This window comes from Haliotis rubra, unplaced genomic scaffold, assembly GCF_003918875.1.
Source record: "Haliotis rubra isolate DU_JTF1 unplaced genomic scaffold, ASM391887v1 Scf11, whole genome shotgun sequence".
NCBI classification, from domain to species: Eukaryota; Metazoa; Mollusca; class Gastropoda; order Lepetellida; family Haliotidae; genus Haliotis; species Haliotis rubra.
Genome location: NW_025765003.1, coordinates 292647 through 313577, shown reverse-complemented (window position 1 = coordinate 313577; position 20931 = coordinate 292647). Strand labels below are relative to the sequence as shown.

The window sequence follows — 20931 nt, the reverse complement described above, 5'->3', positions numbered from 1 at the left end:
GAAAATCCATTTCCCAGAATGAACTAAAATCGATATTAAACTCAAACATAGTAGACAATTTGAGTTTGGTGGATAGATTACTTAAGTTGTTTGGGCTTTTTTATTTAAAAAATGCAGTTGAGTTAAAATTTCATCTGTTTCAAATTGTCCAACTCAGTTTGAAATTTGAGTAAAAACTTAAGTTTGTTTTGAGAAATCGGGGCCTGGTCTTGTGTACTACTCTGATAAGAATACCAAGATCAGACCTAAAGTAACAGATCCCAGAGACAATCATTTATTGTTGTGTGTTGTTTAATGTCGCACTTAGTAATATTCCAGCTATATGGTGGCGGTGGTTTGTAAATAATCGAGTCCGGACCAGACAATCCACTGACTGAGTGATGTGAGTGAATTTAGTTTACACCGCACTCAGCAATATTCAAGCTATAGGGCGGCAGTCTGTGAGTGAGTCTGGACCACACAACCCAGTCATCAACAGCATGAACATCAATCTACGCAACTGGGATAAGCAAGTCAGAAAGCCTAACCACCCGATCCCATTAGTCGCCTCTTATGACAGCATAAGCTGCTTAAGACCAATTCTAACCCAGATCCTCGCAGGTCTGATAATTTATCAACATGTGAACAAAATGCAAGTTTGCTGAAAATGTTGAATACTGTAAACGTAGTATATTTCGCGCAGGTTTTATTTTCGCGCTTTTCGAGCAAAACATTTTAGCGCGAAAATTTATACACCGCGAATAAACCATAACACATCAAGTTTGAAGACAGAAATCTACGGGAATCATACTTAACTGTCGCTGTAATGGATTTCCCAAAACATAATTAAATAATGAGCCAAATCCCATCGCCGAATTAGCGAAAACAGCAATGTGTGTTGTGGCTGCCATGGAAATTGGTCACATGACAGATGGTTTGATACAAAACAGACTACCATGAAACGACTCGGAAAGAAATAATACAGCAGTATTTTATTTATTCATTTAGATACAAACGTATCATCATGAAGCGAATAGTCACTTAACACTCAATCATCTCATTCACAACAACCCGGCTTGTTTGAAATCACAAAAAGCTTCATATACAGTATAAGTTAATTCATCAGATCGTCAGAATTCTGAACATAAGACTGATGTGTTTTTCATCTCTTCCGGGAGTAAACGGGTTACTGTGTACTAGGATATCGCACAGATAGGGATTTCCTGTGAGTAAGCAATAAACGCCGCCTGACAGGTTAAGCCACTCTGTTTGTTTTCACTGCTATTAGTGGCGGCCAAAGAGACAGCTGGCAGTTCCTGCAATTACTGATTGCGCGAATAATTGACCGCGCGATGTAGTCTAAACTGTCAATTCCGCAAAAAATTGCACCACGCGAAAATAAGTACGTTTACAGTATTACTACACACATGGAATCAGTACCAGTCACCATCGAAGTCAACTGTTGAGTAGTATGTCTACCTTGGATTTTTAGGTAAACCATGTAAACAGAAAATATCCAAATCCATTTATATCCCAGATTATTGAGATTCCATGAATAATTATTGAGATTAAAATGAATAAGTCCTTGTAACACCATACTTATATGTGATACATGAAGACTACAATAAGATCACCAACCATCAAAGACATTGAAACATGAGCAGAGTAAATATACCAAAGATCTGAACACTCACTGTTGTCAGAACTTTCATAACTGTGTCTATGTGCCATCTCTTGTTGGGTGCATATCTACAGAGGAAAAGGAATCAAAATATCACGCCTCTATTACCTCATGCTCAACATTTCATTCAGATAAATAATACAAACATATTGAGCATGAATGAACAACAATTCCTGAAGCCATTACTCATGACAAAGACTGACTGACTGAGTTTGGTTTTACGCCGCTTTTAGCAATATTCCAGCAACATCACGGCGGGGGACACCAGAAATGGGCTTCACACATTGTACCCATGTGGGGATTCGAACCCGGGTCTTCGGTATGACGACATGACAAAGACATTCCAATACGAATGAAATGGTTAGAGACAGCAATCTGTTATATACATATTTTGATGTGCATGTTTTTCATCTTTCCATGACACAAAATGATTTCAGTATATAATTGGATAGAATGACCCAATTAATTATTCTTATCAAAAGTGGAGAGTATACTACAAATATTCACACTGTGTTATGTTTACAGGGGATTGAATAGCAGTCAACAATATCATAGCTCCAAGACTTGATGAGGGTTTAGAATCAAATTTATATGTAATAAGAAACACAAAAATTCAACTTCAAAAAGTGCAACTTTCACACATGGTAATAGCCTATAACAAGGACCAAGTCCGCTAAAAATAATGATAAAGATACTTTGTCTGGACACAAAAGCAATATACTAACTTCGTGGCCGCCATGATGATGTTTGAGCAGCAGTCAGGCTTGAACTCCAGGTCACAGTTCTCCAGGAAATGGAGTAGTTCCTTCATCATGCCACGCACATTGTTGGAGTTGATCAACGCAAATGACAACTCAACCGCACGTCTACAACATGAACCAACATGACAATACATCCAAGCTCAAAGTTGAACAACTTATACTTAAAATACACAGGCATAATTCTGCAATAAAACCTTGTGAATGTAACATGAAAACAATATAAGGGCATGTGACATGAAGAAAATGGCTTTAAACTTCAATGTGGGGAATACAATGATGTAATAAACATTTAAATCACATCGACAACAATGCAGCCATATCGTGATTAAAACAAGATATTCATTACAGAATACCTGTTGACAAAGGAAGTTGAACAGTATAACATAGTTTTAGAATATAACCTAATTCAGCATTTCCATGGTAACATGCCAACAAAGTAACTGCTGGACTACAACATTACCCATTACAATATAGTGTACATGGTAATTATTGGCCACTGGAAGTACATGAACTGAACAGCCAACACACCAGCAACCATTATTTCCTGTCCCTCGCATTTTAAAATTTGATACATTAATTCTTCAGTGTAATCTTTTTCCATTACACTTCTATGTGTCACATATATTTTGTAAACTGTCATGTTTTCATGATATTGTAAGGATTTACCTTCTAATGGAGATATCTGGGTCTTTGAGGCAGTCAACAATTGTTGTTCGATGTCTCTGTACTGCATTGTAATCAGCCTGCACGACTCGCAACAACGTATTTAGGGCAACATACCTATGAAAACAAAGATCGTTTTAAGGACAGTGTCCTGTCTTCACAACATTTCAAACAGAAGAGTAAGAAATATAACACTCATGAAAAGACGCACCACACGATTCTGGCATATTATGATGGTTAATCTTTCATCACATATATATATATATATATACAAGGGTTGACTAAATGTAAATGCTCACTTACCTAATATTTTTATCATTATTTAGAAGGAATCTTCCCAGGATATTTACAGCAAGTACCTGCAAGAAAGTAAAACAACTTCAGCATAGATTAAGTAAAAACATGTAATGTAAGGGAGTGATTGAGTGAGTTTAATTTTACGCCACTTTTAGCAATATTCCAGCTATATTATGGCAGGGACCACCAGAAATTGGCTTCACACACTGTACCCATGTGGGGAATCGAACCCGGGCCTTCAGAGCGACAAGCGAACGCTTTAACCACTAGGCTACACCACCACTGCCCCTGTATTATAACAGGAAAGCAGCAGACATGACAGTTGACTTCAACAGAAAATACAGGTTTTATAAACTGAGGCAGGAAATTCATGAGACTTTCTTATTAACATGTTAGTTTAGATCTAGAAGCGCATTAGAACGGATTCTCAGAGAGGTGAGGTGAGGTGAAATTGGGTTTTACGTCGTGCTTGAGAATATTACACTCATATGACAACGTGCATGCGTGTGTATGTGTATGTGCGGCTGCTTGTACTTGCCCAGACTTAAGCTGATTTTATAGTGCTAGCCCACTGAGATACCATGCCGCAGTGAAGCATGAATACCCCACTCACACACATTATACTGACTGCAAGCCGACCAGTCCTTGTCTTACCCATTAATGCCAAGCGCCAGGCAGGGACCAACAAGTACCATATTTAAACGTCTTTTGGTATATCGCAGTCGGGGATCGAACCCGCGACCTTCTGCTCTCTGGGCAGACGCTCTAACAACTACACCACGGAGGTGGTCCGATTCTCAGAGAAAATATAGGTCTAGGATTGAACAGTAAGCCATGGTGAAATGGCTGATTGCATGACATGAAATGGAAACTGTGCTGTTGATGCTCCAGAGTGGATCGCTTGATTTTCTAGTCTAGTCTTTATTTTTTACACATTGCCATTATAAAGCTGGAGAACTGCTGAGGGTGATGTTCAAACAAACAAATTAATGAAGGAACAAACAAACACATGCACACAAAACCAATGAACAATTATATTAAAAAACCCACACGTTAACTGTTCCATGAGGAAATAACTATTGAGTTCAAATCAATGCACTGTAATTACTCATGTCACTGTGTGCAACACAACTGCAATATATATGGAATCAATACTGTGTTTGTAACTGACAGCTCTGGTAGACCAAATAGACTTAAACTTTGGAAACACAACGAAAGGCTCCGGAACTTACCCTCAGTCCAGCTTCTGATTGGATGCCCATAATTGTCAGTACAATCTCGTACAGAATCGCGTGTCCCACATTCTTACTTGTATCTGTGTTTGTGGCAACCTTCAAGAAAATATTTAAAGGTGTTAGTAATCAAAATATGGACACTTACACACTCTGCTTTGAAATACTATGAAATCTCAAAATGGCATCAAAATACTATGAAATCTCAAAATGGCATCAAAATACTATGAAATCTCAAATGGCATCAAAATACTATAAAATCTCCAAACGTAAAAAACACAATTGTTCTTGTTAACTTCTTACCTGTGCTAGAATATCGTTCATTGTTTCACTGGCCTCTGTATCATTTTTACCCAAGATTCTCAACAAGCGTAATATCTTCACCTGCAAGGTAAGCAGAAAACGATTAATAACTCATATTTTACAAACCATAAAGATTTGTGCAAAGGATGTATGATGGGGGAACACTTCAATTTAGAATTTGTGAAAGGTGTAAAGGTGTCTTCAATGATTAAAGTGATGCACTGCAGCATTATACGAGGTGGTGAACACCAAGAATTGCCCTAGCAGATCATTTACACATATTGAACCAGGTTAATGTAAAAACAAAATACTAATTTTTGTTAGTTGGCTATAGGGAGGCAAGTTTTAGGAATCTAGGGACCTATTCTGGCCTGGCTTCCCTATTAGGAGACAAGCACTGGATTCAGGACTAATTTTATCCTGATCTCAGAGGATTTTAGATTGGTTTGGATGTTGTATAACGCTGCACTCAGCAATATTAAAACAATATGGCGACAGTCTGTAATTAATCAAGTATCGACCAGATAATGTAATGATCAACAGCATGAGCATTGATCTACTTAGTTGGGATATGATGACATGTATCAACCAAGTCAGCGAGCCTGACCACTCAATCCTGTCCATGCCTCTTACTACAAGCATGGGTTGCTGAAGACCAATTCTAACCCAGATCTTCATGGGTTAATCTCAGAGGAACATAAGCATGGAATATCTGGGACCTACTCTTCCCAGTACCCAATACCGGTAGTCATTTGTTGACAATAACGCACCTGCAGGTAGGGGTCGCTGACTCCAGACACGTCATGTTCTGGTGAGTAGCCTGCCATGATGAGGTTCTTCAGTATTCTGACTAGCTGTGGCACAAGCTGGAAGAGAAACAACACACAATAGACACCACAATCTACAACACCTGTACACACATACATAGCATTGCCACCTTCAAAAAGGTGTAACTTTGCTTTAAGAACATGAAATCATTGTATAAATGATAAAAATAATACACTAACAAAATACAACAATGTTGATATATGTTCAGAAATGCACAGAGAGTCGGACCTTCAGTTGTCAAGAAGTACAGACCCCTGCACAAATTATTCGACACTTGACGTAATTTCCATAGACTTGCATGTTATTTCAGTGTAGCATAAATAATCTTTCTGAAGTGAGTTTAGGATTAATCTTCGTAAAATTTACAGGCAAATTTGAAATCATCTCAGCTCTGCGCGCATAATTTCAGTTCAATTGTCGGACCACTATATAACTAATGACATCACATTTATCAACTTACGTATGGTTGCACAATGCACAATCAAATAGACCGCCATGTTAAAGGAGTTCACGGCACTGTACATATGTTGATAAAATTGTTCCCATTCCCATGATAAAGAAGCAACAGAAAATTAAACAGAAATTATGTGACTATAGGTAAGATGATTCGTCACAAATGTGCAAAATTTGACTTTGATATTATGAAAATTAAATTCATGAAAATTATTTATGCTACACTAAATTAACATTTAAGTCTATGGAAATTACATCAAGTGTCCGAATACTTTTTGCACCACTCTGTAGAAGTTTGCTCCCTGTATATTCCTAGTTAATCATCATTTTGTGCTTGAGTCAAACCATTCACATAGGTCCCTTCAACATCAATACAATTGTGTCTGACCTAAAACTGGACACCATCATAGTGCAATGCATCTAAATTTTTAATGACATCCAGTTAAGATAAAAAATCTTCAAATTTACTCCATCATAGTGCAATGCATCTAAATTTTTAATGACATCCAGTTAAGATAAAAAAATCTTCAAATTTACTCAAAAATCTTCAAAATATTCTCAAAAGTCTTGAATACAAGAAATCATTTACCGTATATTACCGTCTATAAGCCGACCCCATGGATAAGACGAGCCCCCAAACTTGACCCTTAAAATCAGTGTCAAAATGGTATGTTTCGTGCATAAGTCAATCCCGCGATGGGGTCCTAATCGCGGCAAACACAGACCACAGACAACTGGCAGTTACCAATAATTATAATGTTGGTCCACATTATTCAAAGAATTCACAATCATATATATTGCGTCTACTCACAGATCGAAACGAAGTGTAGTTGACAGAAAATGCATAATATATTTTGTTTCTCTAAATATCATATTTATTGTAGCAACAAACTGGCTTGCTTATTTTACCCCATTCAACAATCACGAACTGATTACCGCCTCGTTTTCCATTGACTGCTAGTTTACAGTAACATCGGTAAAAATGTGTGAATTTAAATGGCTTCCGTATTTTACCCCATTCCATGTAATTTACAACTTCTGCTTACCACGTTCATGAGGGTCCATTATAACCTTAGTGTTGATTATATATATTTTACATAAAACTGTAATCAAAATTACACAATGCTAGGTTATATTCCTTTGGGTTAAATAATAGTACTCTGTATTATATTTTACTGACGACTGCCTCAGAATTCGTCCCGTTATATTATTTTGCATGTTTGAACTTGTTCGCTGCTGATTGCTATTTCCGGCTCAAATACACACGGTAATCTTAATCTTAATAAATTTATAGAGCAAAAACTGTAATTAAAATTACACAATGCTAGGATATTTTTTTCTTTGGGTTAAATAATAGTATTCTGTATTATATTTTACTGATGACTGCGTCAGAATTCGTCCCATTATATTATTGTGCATGTTTGAACTTGATCGCTGGGAAACGTGCACATGATTGCTATTTCCGGCTCAGATACACACGGTAATCTTAATCCCTGCAAATAATACAATGCCCAGCAAAAACAACTTAGAACTTAAAAGGTAAATAATCTTGTCTAGTGATGTTTAATTGCAAATTTGACGTCTCTACTGACAAAGTCATCTTCTGTTGTTTGTTCACGCGAAGTGATACAATGTTGTTTTCTTACCCCTGGAAAAAAGTTTGACGAAAGCGTAACCCATGGATAAGACGACCCCCTTCTACAGACTGCTTTTTTTGTCCTCAAAATTCGGCTTATAGACGGTAATATACGGTATAATTGATGACTTTTCACAAATGGTCGCAGATGTTTGCATACATATTCATACATAAAAACAATAGAACTACACATACTATCTGTTGGTGTGATCAGTTTGACTTATTTACTTGAAGACATGGCTGAATACTACCATGCAGACATAACGATAGTGTATGTTGGGTATGATTGTGTGAACCCAGGTATGAAGACCAGAAGCTTCAACCATCCGCACAAAGGGGTGATGAAGGTTTCTGATATTTACAACACATGGTACAGTTCTGACAAACATAATCGGAACAAACATGGATTCGAACCCACGATCATTGACTTCTTACATACCTCTGGTACAAACCCACGTACAATAAAATGTGGTGCTTTGGTTGACTGGGTGACCCATGCCCAAGAGAGTTATTTCTTGGCAGAAGACATAAAAAATGGGCTCCGCACAATGTACTCATGGAGGAAATTCAAACCGTCTTGGGTGTGACAAGCAAATACAATAAACCTCTTGGCTACCTCATGCATATGGCGAGAAACCTGCTTCCCTAACACAGGGACATACCACAGCTTCCTGTTTATGTCAGCAAGTACTACTAACCAAATTGTGCAATAGCTGGGCCAGATAACTTCTCTGGATGGCATTAATTTACCAGATAAATAACAAAAACAAATCTCATCAAATCAATCTGGTTTTTCAGTCATTCAAATTGAACACAAACTGATTGCTAACAACAACAACCTCCCCAACTTGAGCACAGAAACACACTAATGGTGCAAAATGTGTGTTGTGGTACATTTGACATCCTGATTTCAAACTGTAGCATTATTGAGTGAAATTCTCCAACTAAAGAATCACAACACGTATTGAGCCATGGCATAACTTAAGCGAAACATTCCCATACACTGTTATATGCAATAATATATCTCGCAGACCAATTACATGTGCAATTAATATTAGCTAATGATATCATATCCTTCCACACTGAATAACAGGTAAAGACTTAAGGGCTGGGGACGATACACTATGTGACGATACGATACGTATCACGATATTTTACCTGCGATACGATACGTATCACAATACATACACCTTGAAAGAATGACACAGTGTTAAGATTCAAAAAGATTTATTGCAAGGTATTTGTGTATAACAATAACACTATTGTAATAAACAAACAAGTAACTCCATCATACTTGTGTATTTTTCTCTACATAAGTACTTTAACATGTTTAATATAATACTGTTTTGTATCGATACACCAGTGGACGTTACGATAGCTGTATCAAACTAGAATGTATCGTGATGTATCGGTACATCAGTGAATCGTCCCAGCCCTAATAGACTTCAACCATTTGCTAAGGACTTTTTAAGTGAGAGGGTTAGTAGGTGAGTGATGCTTTCAGCAATATTCCATTTCCATATTCCATATTACAAACAAGACTGTTAAGAGGGGGGAGTCTTTGTTTTACATGTAATATATCATGGTAATATCAACATTTCCTGTTTTCATTATGTTGAAGTTCGTTTCAAAATTTATTTATTTCATACATCATTGCACTGTTCCAAAAGGTATTAGTGAGTGAGTGAGTTTAGTTTTACGCCACTGAGCAAATATTACAGCTATCTGGTGGTGGTCTGTAAATAATCAAGTGTGGGCCAGACAATCAAGTGATCAACAGCATGAGCATCGATCTGCGCAATTAGGAACCGATGACATATATCAACCAAGTCAGCGAGCCTGACCACCCGATCCCGTCAGTTGCCTCTTACGACAAGCATGGGTTACTGAAGGCACATTCTAACCCGGACCTTCACAGGTCCCAAAAGGTATTAACAATGACTAAATAGTTAAAGGTGCCACTACACCATCACTGCCACTGATTCCTGTTATCACTAGACTTACAACTAGTCTCTCAAATGAACATATTTTACAGAAAAAAAGCTCATAGTAAATAAAATAAAACATAATGGAAAGGAGCCCTGAGACTTTCTTCATTTTCAGATCAACTACCCTGATTTCTTGAATGCAAACCCTGTTGTCCAATGTAAGGGTTTGTGGCCAGAGTTTGTGCAAGATGAGAAAGCGCTTTCACCACATTATGCCTCATGCATGGCATACAATAAAACAAAAGTTCATAAACATGCAAAAATCATTCCAAAATAATTTAGACAACCTCTTATATTTTCCAAAAGGAAGCAGTGTTGGTTCCTGAGTTAAATCTTAAACACGTTTCTCAATGGTAATATCAATTGTGGGGTGTTTTATGCTATTATCATTGCAGCCAGTAAATGTTTGAATCTCAGGCAGGCAAACCAGCGTAAGAGGTGCAACTGCCTGTCAAAAACATTCCAGCGGTGTAAGCATGAAGAGGAATATACAGAACTTTCTATAATTTTCAGGCCCTTTTGGTATATCGTCAAAATTAGCGTCAAGAATGAGTCACCTGTATCTAAGTAGAGTTTCAACACATCACAACCACTTTCCAGAAAGTGATTTTAGCACTATGACAGTTGTAAGTCAATGTTAAATTATGGGAGTTACGGAACTTCAGCATTATAGTCACTTTGTTGAGCAGGGCCTCGAAACGTTCGTAGCCCTAAGAATTTTTAACTTTTATCGTAGCCAATGTTTCAAGAATGGGTTTAAGAAGTTAGTAGGGCTATGAATGTTTTAAGAATAGCTACAACATTCAATAGACCATAACATCCCAAATTATTGGAACCAGACTATTACGATTTCTCAAAATATTGATTATTACACAAAGATTTTACATTGAAGTTATAATGCATAACCAATGATTCTCTTATGGCAACAGTGAATGTTATAACCCATAAATACTGTCAAGAAAGTGGGTTGAACATGTTGACATTTTATTGTGTTGTCTAGGTGATAATAATGCAAACTAAGCATATCCCCTGCAACAGATGGCTTAGTATTACACACACTGCCGAGCACCATGCCTTCATTTCACTAAGTACAACTGTACATTAGGAAACATATCTTTGATTATCCAGTTTGCTACATCTTCATTCTATGATATATATTTTTCTACCTTAGACTGATAGCAATGGTAAGATGCAAGTAAAAGGCTTTATTTATTATGAACAAGCTTCTTATAAACTGACACATGTAACTAACTGTAGTTTTTGGATCCTGTCACTTGCTGTATATTTTTGTAAAAAAGTTCAACAAACTAAAACTAGCAGTCCCTTCAATGTACTTCTCAGATACAAATGTCACATCGGACACAAGGATTATGATAGAAAACGTTTGTTAATCGTTTAATATTATTCCATTATTCCAGCAATGCAGCTGTGCTTGGTAAACAAATGAGTCTGGACCAAACATTACAGTGACCGACGTCATAAACACAAATCTACCCAACTGCGATACACTGACATCAACCAACTCAGCAAACCTGACCACCCAATTCCATTCACTAACTCTTCTCACACACGTAAGTTGCTGAACAATAACTTTAACCAATTTCTTCACAGGGATGATGACAAAGGTTTGTTTGTTATTTTATGCAGCACTCAGCAATATTCCAGCTATATGGCGGTGGTCTGTTACGGATCAAGTCTAGACCAGACAATCCAGTGATCAACATCATGAGCATCAATCTCCACAATTGGGATACGGTGACATGTGTCAACCAAGTCTACTGAAGACAAATTCTATGCCAGATCTTCACGGGTATGATGGCAGATAGGTCCAGAGTATTATTGCAATACAAAATTGATAAAAACCCTGGACACATGAGGATGTACTAACCAATGCATGTATTGATAAGACGGTACTTATCCACTGTTTTGATGTGAAGTTATCTTGTTGACATCAACATAACATGCAAAATATTCAGTAAAAATGAGAATGTGAATGGCAAATTTAGCACACTTAAATAATATAGCATAAGCAAACTTAAATAATGTAACAATTCATGAAATTTTTGTGTACCGTATATGACCGTCTATAAGCCGATTTTTGAGGACCGAAAAAAGCAGTCTGTAGAAGGGGGTCGTCTTATCCATGGGTTACGCTTTCGTCAAACTTTTTCCAGGTGTAAGAAAACAACATCGTATCACTTCGCGTGAACAAACAACAGAAGACGACTTTGTCAGTAGAGATGTCAAATTTGCAATTAAACATCACTAGACAAGATTATTTACTTTTTATGTTCTAAGTTGTTTTTGCGCGGCATTGTATTATTTGCAGGGATTAAGATTACCGTGTGTATCTGAGTCGGAAATAGCAATCAGCTGTGCACACATTTTCTGGCGATCAAGTTCAAACATGCACAATAATATAACGGGACGAATTCTGACGCAGTCATCAGTAAAATATAACACAGAATACTATTATTTAACCCAAAGAAATATATCCTAGCATTGTGTAATTGTAATTACAGTTTTTGCTCTATAAATTAATTAAGATTAAGATTACCATGTGTATTTGAGCCGGAAATAGCAATCAGCAGCGAACAAGTTCAAACATGCACAATAATATAACGGGACGAATTCTGATGCAGTCGTCAGTAAAATATAATACAGCTGACTGACTGACTGAGTTTGGTTTTACACCGCTTTTAGCAATATTCCAGCAACATCACGGCAGGGGACACCAGAAATGGGCTTCATACATCGTACCCATGTGGGGATTCGAACCCGGGTCTTCGGCGTGACGAGCCAACGCTTTGACCACTAGGCTACCCCACCGCCCCATATAATACTGAGCACTATTATTTAACCCAAAGAAATATATCCTAGCATTGTGTAATTTTAATTACAGTTTTTATGTAAAATATATATAATCAACATTAAGGTTATACGGACCCTCATGAACATGGTAAGCAGAAGTTGTACTCAAATGGAATGGGGTAAAATACGGAAGCCATTGAAATTCACACATTTTACCGATGTTACTGTAAACTAGCAGTCAGTGGAGAATGAGGCGGTAATCAGTTCGTGATTGTTGAATGGGGTAAAATAAACAAGCCAGTTTGTTGGTACAATAAATATGATATTTAGAGAAACAAAATATATTATACATTTTCTGTCAACTACACTTCGTTTCGATCCTTGAGTAGACGCAATATTTCTTTGAATAATGTGGACCAAAGTTATAATTATTGGTAACTGCCAGTTGTCTGTGGTCTGTGTATGCTGCGATTAGGACCCCATCACGGGGGATCGACTTATGCACGAAACATACCATTTTGACACTGATTTTAATGGTCAAGTTTGGGGGTCGTCTTATCCATGGGGTCGTCTTATAGACGGTCATATACGGTAAACAAAAATAGTTAACAAGCACTGACTTGGTGATGAGTTCCAATGAACAAGCCTTGAATAAACTGATGCGTAAAGTGTGTCTGGCTTTAGCTGTAGTAATGAAGCAGGTGCTATAGCAGGAGGGCATAAGCATTTACATGTAATACAAATTTCTGCCACCATCGAATTACATCAAATTTGTTTTACTCAAACTCTATTTTTTGGTAAATAAAACAACAACTCAAGAACTTCTATATGGTCTGAAAGCCATTTTTGTATCATATTACAAAGATTCTATAACTCCTTTGGAGACAGAGCTCAGTCTTAGACAAAATGACGCTAATGTTTGAAACAAAAACATACGTGCAACTTGTGATTGAGTTTCAATTATCAATTTTAGGCGTAAGGGATAATAAGTCTTTTATTGTATCAATAAGAAGCTAAAGTGAGTGTGTACATCCCAATATATATAATATAGGCCAAAATATTGTTGAAAATGTGTGAAATTGTGCCTTTAATGAGATAACAGAAAGGAACATAGACATATACTTCTGTATGAGAGGGCCATTTCAAATTGATATACTGCTCAACATTTTCTAAGGATAAAATAGGCATCTTTAGTGGTGTAGACCTTGGGAAATGTTGAGTAGTATATATACAGAAGACTGTCATTATGCTCATGGTACAGTGCAGATGTTTGTGTGAATCATGCTAAGTTCCATTGGGACATGCCTATTTGCCTTCTTTCTCATGGCAGTGCATGGTGTCTTGCAAATTTGTTTATTAAACCACTACCATTATTAATCAAAATAACACAACATTTACACTACACAGAACCAAAACCAAAAATAATCTACAAACTGTTGCATTAATGTTATTGTTAGTTTCCATAGCAACCCCTCCAAAATGCAGTGCTCCAGATAATGCTGTATCATGTGTTTCGTGTGGAACCAAACTAGTAAATTTGGATTTCAAACTTTTCAAACGCAGAAGGAAATACTATACATATGATTAACTTCAGCTGCACTATGTATCTATTCTGAACTATTCTTTATTGCATTAGGCATTACATTTTAGTATATTACCAAGAAATATGTCATTTTGTGTTGGATGGATGGACTGAATGGATTTCCTCCCAATCCTTCAATGTGATTGGTTAATATTAAATAACACACTTGAAATTCTTTGTCTTGCTTTTGTTCATTTTTAGTATCAAAATCCAAAAATACAATGTAATCTTTTAATGAGTGAGTGAGTGAGTTTGGTTTTTCTTCTAATGAATGCAGCCCAGATTTACAGTTTACACATTTTTTCTAGCCAATTAAGCATACAAATTAATGTAGAGATTTTCAAGAAATAGTCACACAAATGATCAATCACATGATAAATGACGTAGATCTACAGGACAGTTTGTTTGAAAGCATCTTTACTTGAATGAAATTAAATTGCAATGAATATCAACTATTTCATCATACCAATTGGTGTACATGTCAAATCTACAACTGAGCATGAATTCACATTACCATTTAAAAAGTGGAAGCTGCGGTGGCTGAGCAGGTTAAACATCTGATTTTGTGTGCTAGTAATTAGATGCCTAACTCTGAGGGTGTGGGTTTGAATCCCGGATGGGACTCAACCCAACAAAAGTACTAGAATCTGTACTTTACTAAGAAAGCGTAATCACAAATATAAGATATGTTACAACTGAGCAGTACAGTACATTTCAGAATGAAAAATATGTCTGGTTCATGTTTTGTTAATGACCAGTCGTGTATTTCGATGGTTGATAATTATCTGAAGCACTGTCAACTGACAACATGAGTGCAATGTTAACACACAACATCAGCAACAATTTTTCAGGTGTGGTTTTCGAACATAAACTTAAATTTACCGACTGACAATCAATTCTATCTTTCGATAAATTTATGACCAAAAAAAATCAATTTCCATTTCGTGTCAGCCCCAAACAGTTGCATTTGTGTTGTTTCCATTCCCAAATGAAATGTATCTCTCCACCCACTTGTATGACAGGAATCGTACTTACATCATGTTTAGAGCCCTGTTAAGTACAAAGGGTTATTTCATTTTACTGAAAGTAAGAAAGCTAACAACATGACAAATGTTATTTCAGTATCAGCCAATCAAATGTCTCGTTCTATCAGCCAATTAAATGTCTCTTTCTATCAGCCAATTAAATGTCTCGTTCTATCAGCCAATCAAATAGCTTGTTTATCAGGCATTCTGTTAGATTGTAATGTCTGACAATCAAATAGCTTGTTCTAACAGCCAATCAAACAGTTTGTATTATTTGCCAAACAAATAGTTTATGCCAATCAATGAGGTTCTTGCATGCCTACAACACAATTCTGTTTTACCAGATACCATTTTAAATGGTCTTTGGTCTTACCAAACAAGGACTACCAGTCACTCACAGGGATTGCCATTGCAGAATTTGCTGATAGCATTTTATGTGCTTATTAAAACATAAGTAGTATCACTTCTTTCCATTTGAGACACCCATTACAATACACGTAATGACTGCATCGCAAAGTTCAACAATATACAACAATGACTGCTCCCTGACACAGCACATGAAGTGAAAGCACTCAGCAAGCTAAGCACTCTGCATGACTAAGCTGGAGGAAATGACACTGAATGTGAAAGAATTTTATTTAAAGAAGATTGGTTGTCAAAGTTCTAAGGGAAGTACTATCATCTTGTTCCATAAACGGACCCATTCCTAAAAAAGCCTAACTTCCTTCATGTTCTAAAACACTATATTCAGTCATGTTTATAATCTTGGTAATTTTCACATCCATACAATGAATACAATTCTGAACTTCATATAATTCCTTGACTTAAATACGAAAACAACAAATCATGCAGTACAGTAAACCAGGTTAAATATATTTTCATAAAAAAAGGATTCCAAAATAAACCAAAAGAAATAACCTTTCCATACCAAAACCACAAGGATTTAAACGGTTGTAATAGAAATTACCAACCCGTACCCAAAAGAAAATAAACCAATTAGTAAAATAGACCATGCATTAGGCTAGAGCAAGCAAATTGAAGTGCTGCCACGCAACGGCTGCCACGTAACGGCTGCACTACTGTGGCACATGGATGCAACCGCAGCTATCCAACATACCTCTTTCCCCTGGCAGAAGCATGGGAAAATAAACACAAAGCTCACATAGGAACAACCAAACATACAACAAAGTAATCATTTCTTTACATGGCGTCAATAAAAAAATCAACAAATTTATACCTTGTATTAAAATTGGTTGCTTAATATTGTTAATCAACCAGAATATTGTTACTAATATTTTGGAATTTCTTTTGTTGAAATCTGACTTTAAATCAAGAATTCTTTTTGCTATTTTGGAATGATTTCAAAATAAATAAAAGTTTAATACAATGGGCAAAGGACAAATTTTATGTGGTTTTCAACAACTGAATTTCACATACATAAACAGTCATAAAACCTTATAAACAAGTATGTACAACAGCGACCACATTTTAGAACCATCTTGTCTACTGAAGGTAAAATGCAAGGCTACCAAATAATTACCTAACAACTGTAAGCCAAAGTGGTATCCATCCACTGCATGTTATACACACTGGAACATGACACCCTTATCTTGCAATCTCACACCATTACAAGCCACAACATTAAGAAAACTCCCAAAGCAACATCGGCCCCCTCCCCCTACCCTACCCTCCCTCCAGCTCAGCTGAATAACTGCTCCAGACTATTGCAAACACCTAAGTCCTTGCACACACTGCCTACTCTCTATAACCTCGGACAGCTCATGCAGTTACCATGGTAATGCAAACACAGTAACCATGGTAACACAGGTTAATCATCATGGGGAAAATCAATTCTATTACAAAACAAAAAATAATACAATCAACAAAAATAGTGCAAGTGCCCAATCGGCGGCTTACTTGGACAAAACACCCTGAATATTATTTTGCCACGAATGTATAAGCTGTCTAAACACAATTCGCAGTCTTCCTGACAATATTCCAACAAGCAGCAATAAACATTCACTCTTCAGATGAATTAAGTGAAGCAAATTTGAGAGCAGCCTCAAAGTGATGATGGAAACAGTAGTCTGTGAGTTAACAGTTATTATTAATTAAATGGAATGATGGTGCAAATCAGCTTTTATAAACCTCCCCAAAATTGTTTTCAAACCTAACATCAAAATACAATGACACCAAACAATACACAGTAGGCATGCTAGGTGCACTTCTATAATAACATTGCATCGTATTTACAGTAACAAAGTTCAACATCTATGCCTTGTGGTAAGCAGACTGAAAGATTGACACCATGCAAGATATACAGTAAGCATCAAGAATGACGTATGACAAGAGGCCAGAGCAAGACCTACCTTCCTGAAGTGATGCAGGGTGTCTGGGCTTCTCTCACACATCTCTGTGATCAGACACACAGCTGTGAGCAGCACACCTGCAATACAAACACATCTGCGATCAGACAAGGCTGTGTACAACACACCTGCAATACAAACATCTGCGATCAGACACACGACTGTGTACAACACACCTGCAATACAAACATCTGCGATCAGACACACGGCTATGTGCAACACACCTGCGATCAGACACAGCTGTGTACAACACACCTGCAATACAAACATCTGCGATCAGACACACGACTGTGTACAACACACCTGCGATCAGACACACGAAAGTGTACAACACACCTGCAATACAAACATCTGCGATCAGACACACGGCTATGTGCAACACACCTGCGATCAGACACAGCTGTGTACAACACACCTGCAATACAAACATCTGCGATCAGACACATGACTGTGTACAACACACCTGCAATACAAACATCTGCGATCAGACCAAGGCTATGTACAACACACCTGCGATCAGAGACACAGCTGTGTACAACACACCTGCAATACAAACATCTGCGATCAGACACATGACTGTGTACAACACACCTGCAATACAAACATCTGCAATCAGACCAAGGCTATGTACAACACACCTGCGATCAGAGACACAGCTGTGTACAACACACCTGCGATACAAACATCTGTGATCAGACACATGACTGTGTACAACACACCTGCAATCAGACACAGCTAAGTACAACACACCTGCAATACAAACATGTGATCAGACACACGACTGTGTACAACACATCTGTGATCAGACACACGGCTATGTACAACACACCTGCAATCAGACACAGCTGTGTACAACACACCTGCGATACAAACATCTGTGATCAGACACACGGCTATGTACAACACACCTGCAATCAGACACAGCTGTGTACAACACACCTGCAATACAAAAATCTGTGATCAGACACACGACTGTTTACAACACACCTGCAATACAAACACACCTGCAATCAGACACAAAGCTGTGTACAACACACATGCGATCAGAGACACGTCTGTGTACAACATACCTGCCATCAGACACGTCTGTATACAACACACCTGCGATCAGACACACAGCTGTGTACAAAACACCTACAATCAGAGACACGTCTGTGTACAACACCTGCGATCAGACACACAGCTGTGTACAACACACCTGTGATACAAACATCTGTGATCAGACACACGGCTGTGTACAAGACACTTACAATACAAACACATCTTCGATCAGACACAAGGCTGTGTACAACACACATGCGATCAGAGACACGTCTGTGTACAACACACATGCGATCAGAGACACAGCTGTGTACAACACACCTGCGATCAAAGACACGTCTGTGTACAACACATCTGCGATCAGAGACACGTCTGTGTACAACACACCTGCGATCAGGGACACAGCTGTGTACAACACACTTGCAATACAAAACATCTGTGATCAGACACAGCTGTGTACAACACACCTGCAATACAAAACATCTGTGATCAGACAGATGGCTGTGTACAACACACCTGCAATACAAACACATCTGCGATCAGACACACAGCTATGTACAACACACCTGCGATCAGGCACACATCTGTGTACAACACACCTGCAATACAAACACATCTCTGTGATCTGACACACATGCAACTACAAACATATCTTGTACTTTTATGATATCCAGTGAATCAACCTGTAACCTTCATAAATTCGATTCATTATTCAATATTACTGGAATTGAATGTTCATGAAAGAGTGTTTATATGTATTTGGGAGTTATTTATCAAAGTATGACCTGCAAAATGGAAAATATAACAATGAGGCATGATAATACTAATAGTCAACACTGATATATATCTAATTTGACAGTAATGTGGTCACTGATCATTGTGGTGATGAATTTACACAGCCAATATGGTCAAACATGTGACAGAAGTTATCTCGTTATTGTATAACTGAACATAATGAATAATGTATCAACTAATGACTTGCCATTGTATTCATTTCGAATATTCATATTCATTACCTAATAATATGCATATTTGTCTCATTGTGTTTTCATTGCAGAATTAGTACTGACCATCTTCATTCCTTGCCATCAGCAGGTTTGAGGACATGAACAAAAAAACTGTACATCCCAACCTTATCATTAATAAACAACTTAAATCTCAAAAGGTCCTATTTTCAAAGACAAACACCTTTTTCTGGCGGAGCATATGACTAGGGTTACATCAGAATCCTAAGTATCTCATTATGTTAAATAAGTTGCATTCTAATTAGAGCTGTCTTCTAATTCTGACATCTATTTTACTGAGAAACAGTTCTTCAAAGGTTACCATGGTTACATGATCAATACTGCATATAATCAAGTACAAACAGAGAAGAGTATCCATAATATTCTCCCTAAATATGTAAAATATAAAAGACTGGTCGTCATCCAATAGATAGCAAGCATGACAGCGTTGAGACCAGCTGCATATCCCAACTCATTTGTTGCAGGAGGCGTGAGGATCATGCTATGATAAAGACTGTTTGCACTTAAAGCAGTGTTCACGAATAGTGTCTGACCCTCTGACAAATCCGGCAGATTCGCCAAAGGTCCGATAGAAGTCTACAACCCACCGGCCCCAGTGTCTGACTGTATATTTCACAATGACTTTGACTGAAGTTGTTATATGTGACATGTGGCACTTGTTTGCTGTTTATAAATCTTATGTTTGTTAATAATTTCAATGCCAATTATAAGAAATGTTAAATCTGAAATGTGTGTTTAATTTTATTCTTTGGGTCCTGTGAATTTTCAATGGGTCAGACAGACATCTGAAGCTTACAGGACCCAATGTCCTGTTACTTTGAAACACCATTCGTGAACACTGTTAAAGCAGGCCTTCCTTTTCCTCAACAAGTCATCCTTCCCCATGAAGAATCTTTTGGTGACTAAACAGGGGTGGAAATAACTTTAAAATTGCTAGTGTACACCGGTACAGTGGCAATTGTAAAATTACTTGCCCTGATAATTTTCCCTCTATACCGGCCGATTTTCTTGTTGATTTTTTAAATAAACAACATAATTAACATTGGAAAGTCAACTGGACATTGGTACAGCGTGATATACAAATTTGCTTGCCCGACTGGAAAAAAACACTGGACTCGGACATCGGGCAATGGGTTATTTCTGATGCTGGCTTTTAACTCATATTCAGATTAATCCATGAGACATAGCAAATCAAATTGGCTTTTGAATATCAAAGGGCGGATAATTCGAGGAGGCAAGAACAATGGGAAATCCAGGGTT

The 20931-nt window shown here is 37.3% G+C and overlaps 1 protein-coding gene across 6 annotated transcripts in view; it reads right to left on the bottom strand.

Moving 5' to 3' along the window:
- The window catches only part of LOC124284041 (AP-1 complex subunit gamma-1-like), a 33822-nt gene that overhangs the window by 7479 nt on the left and 5412 nt on the right, over window positions 1–20931 (bottom strand). For 4 of the 6 annotated variants that reach the window (XM_046720109.1, XM_046720119.1, XM_046720093.1 and 1 more), the window contains exons 6-14: window positions 17609–17685; window positions 15250–15264; window positions 5687–5782; window positions 4917–4997; window positions 4614–4712; window positions 3388–3443; window positions 3088–3201; window positions 2386–2526; window positions 1674–1728 (exon numbers count right to left, since the gene is read on the bottom strand). In XM_046720109.1, coding sequence (XP_046576065.1) covers window positions 1674–1728; window positions 2386–2526; window positions 3088–3201; window positions 3388–3443; window positions 4614–4712; window positions 4917–4997; window positions 5687–5782; window positions 15250–15264; window positions 17609–17685 — 734 coding nt within the window. Of the gene's footprint in view, window positions 1–1673; window positions 1729–2385; window positions 2527–3087; window positions 3202–3387; window positions 3444–4613; window positions 4713–4916; window positions 4998–5686; window positions 5783–15249; window positions 15265–16356; window positions 16366–17608; window positions 17686–20931 lie in introns of all 6 variants that reach the window. The other 2 variants (XM_046720120.1, XM_046720127.1) reach the window with 2 other exon arrangements.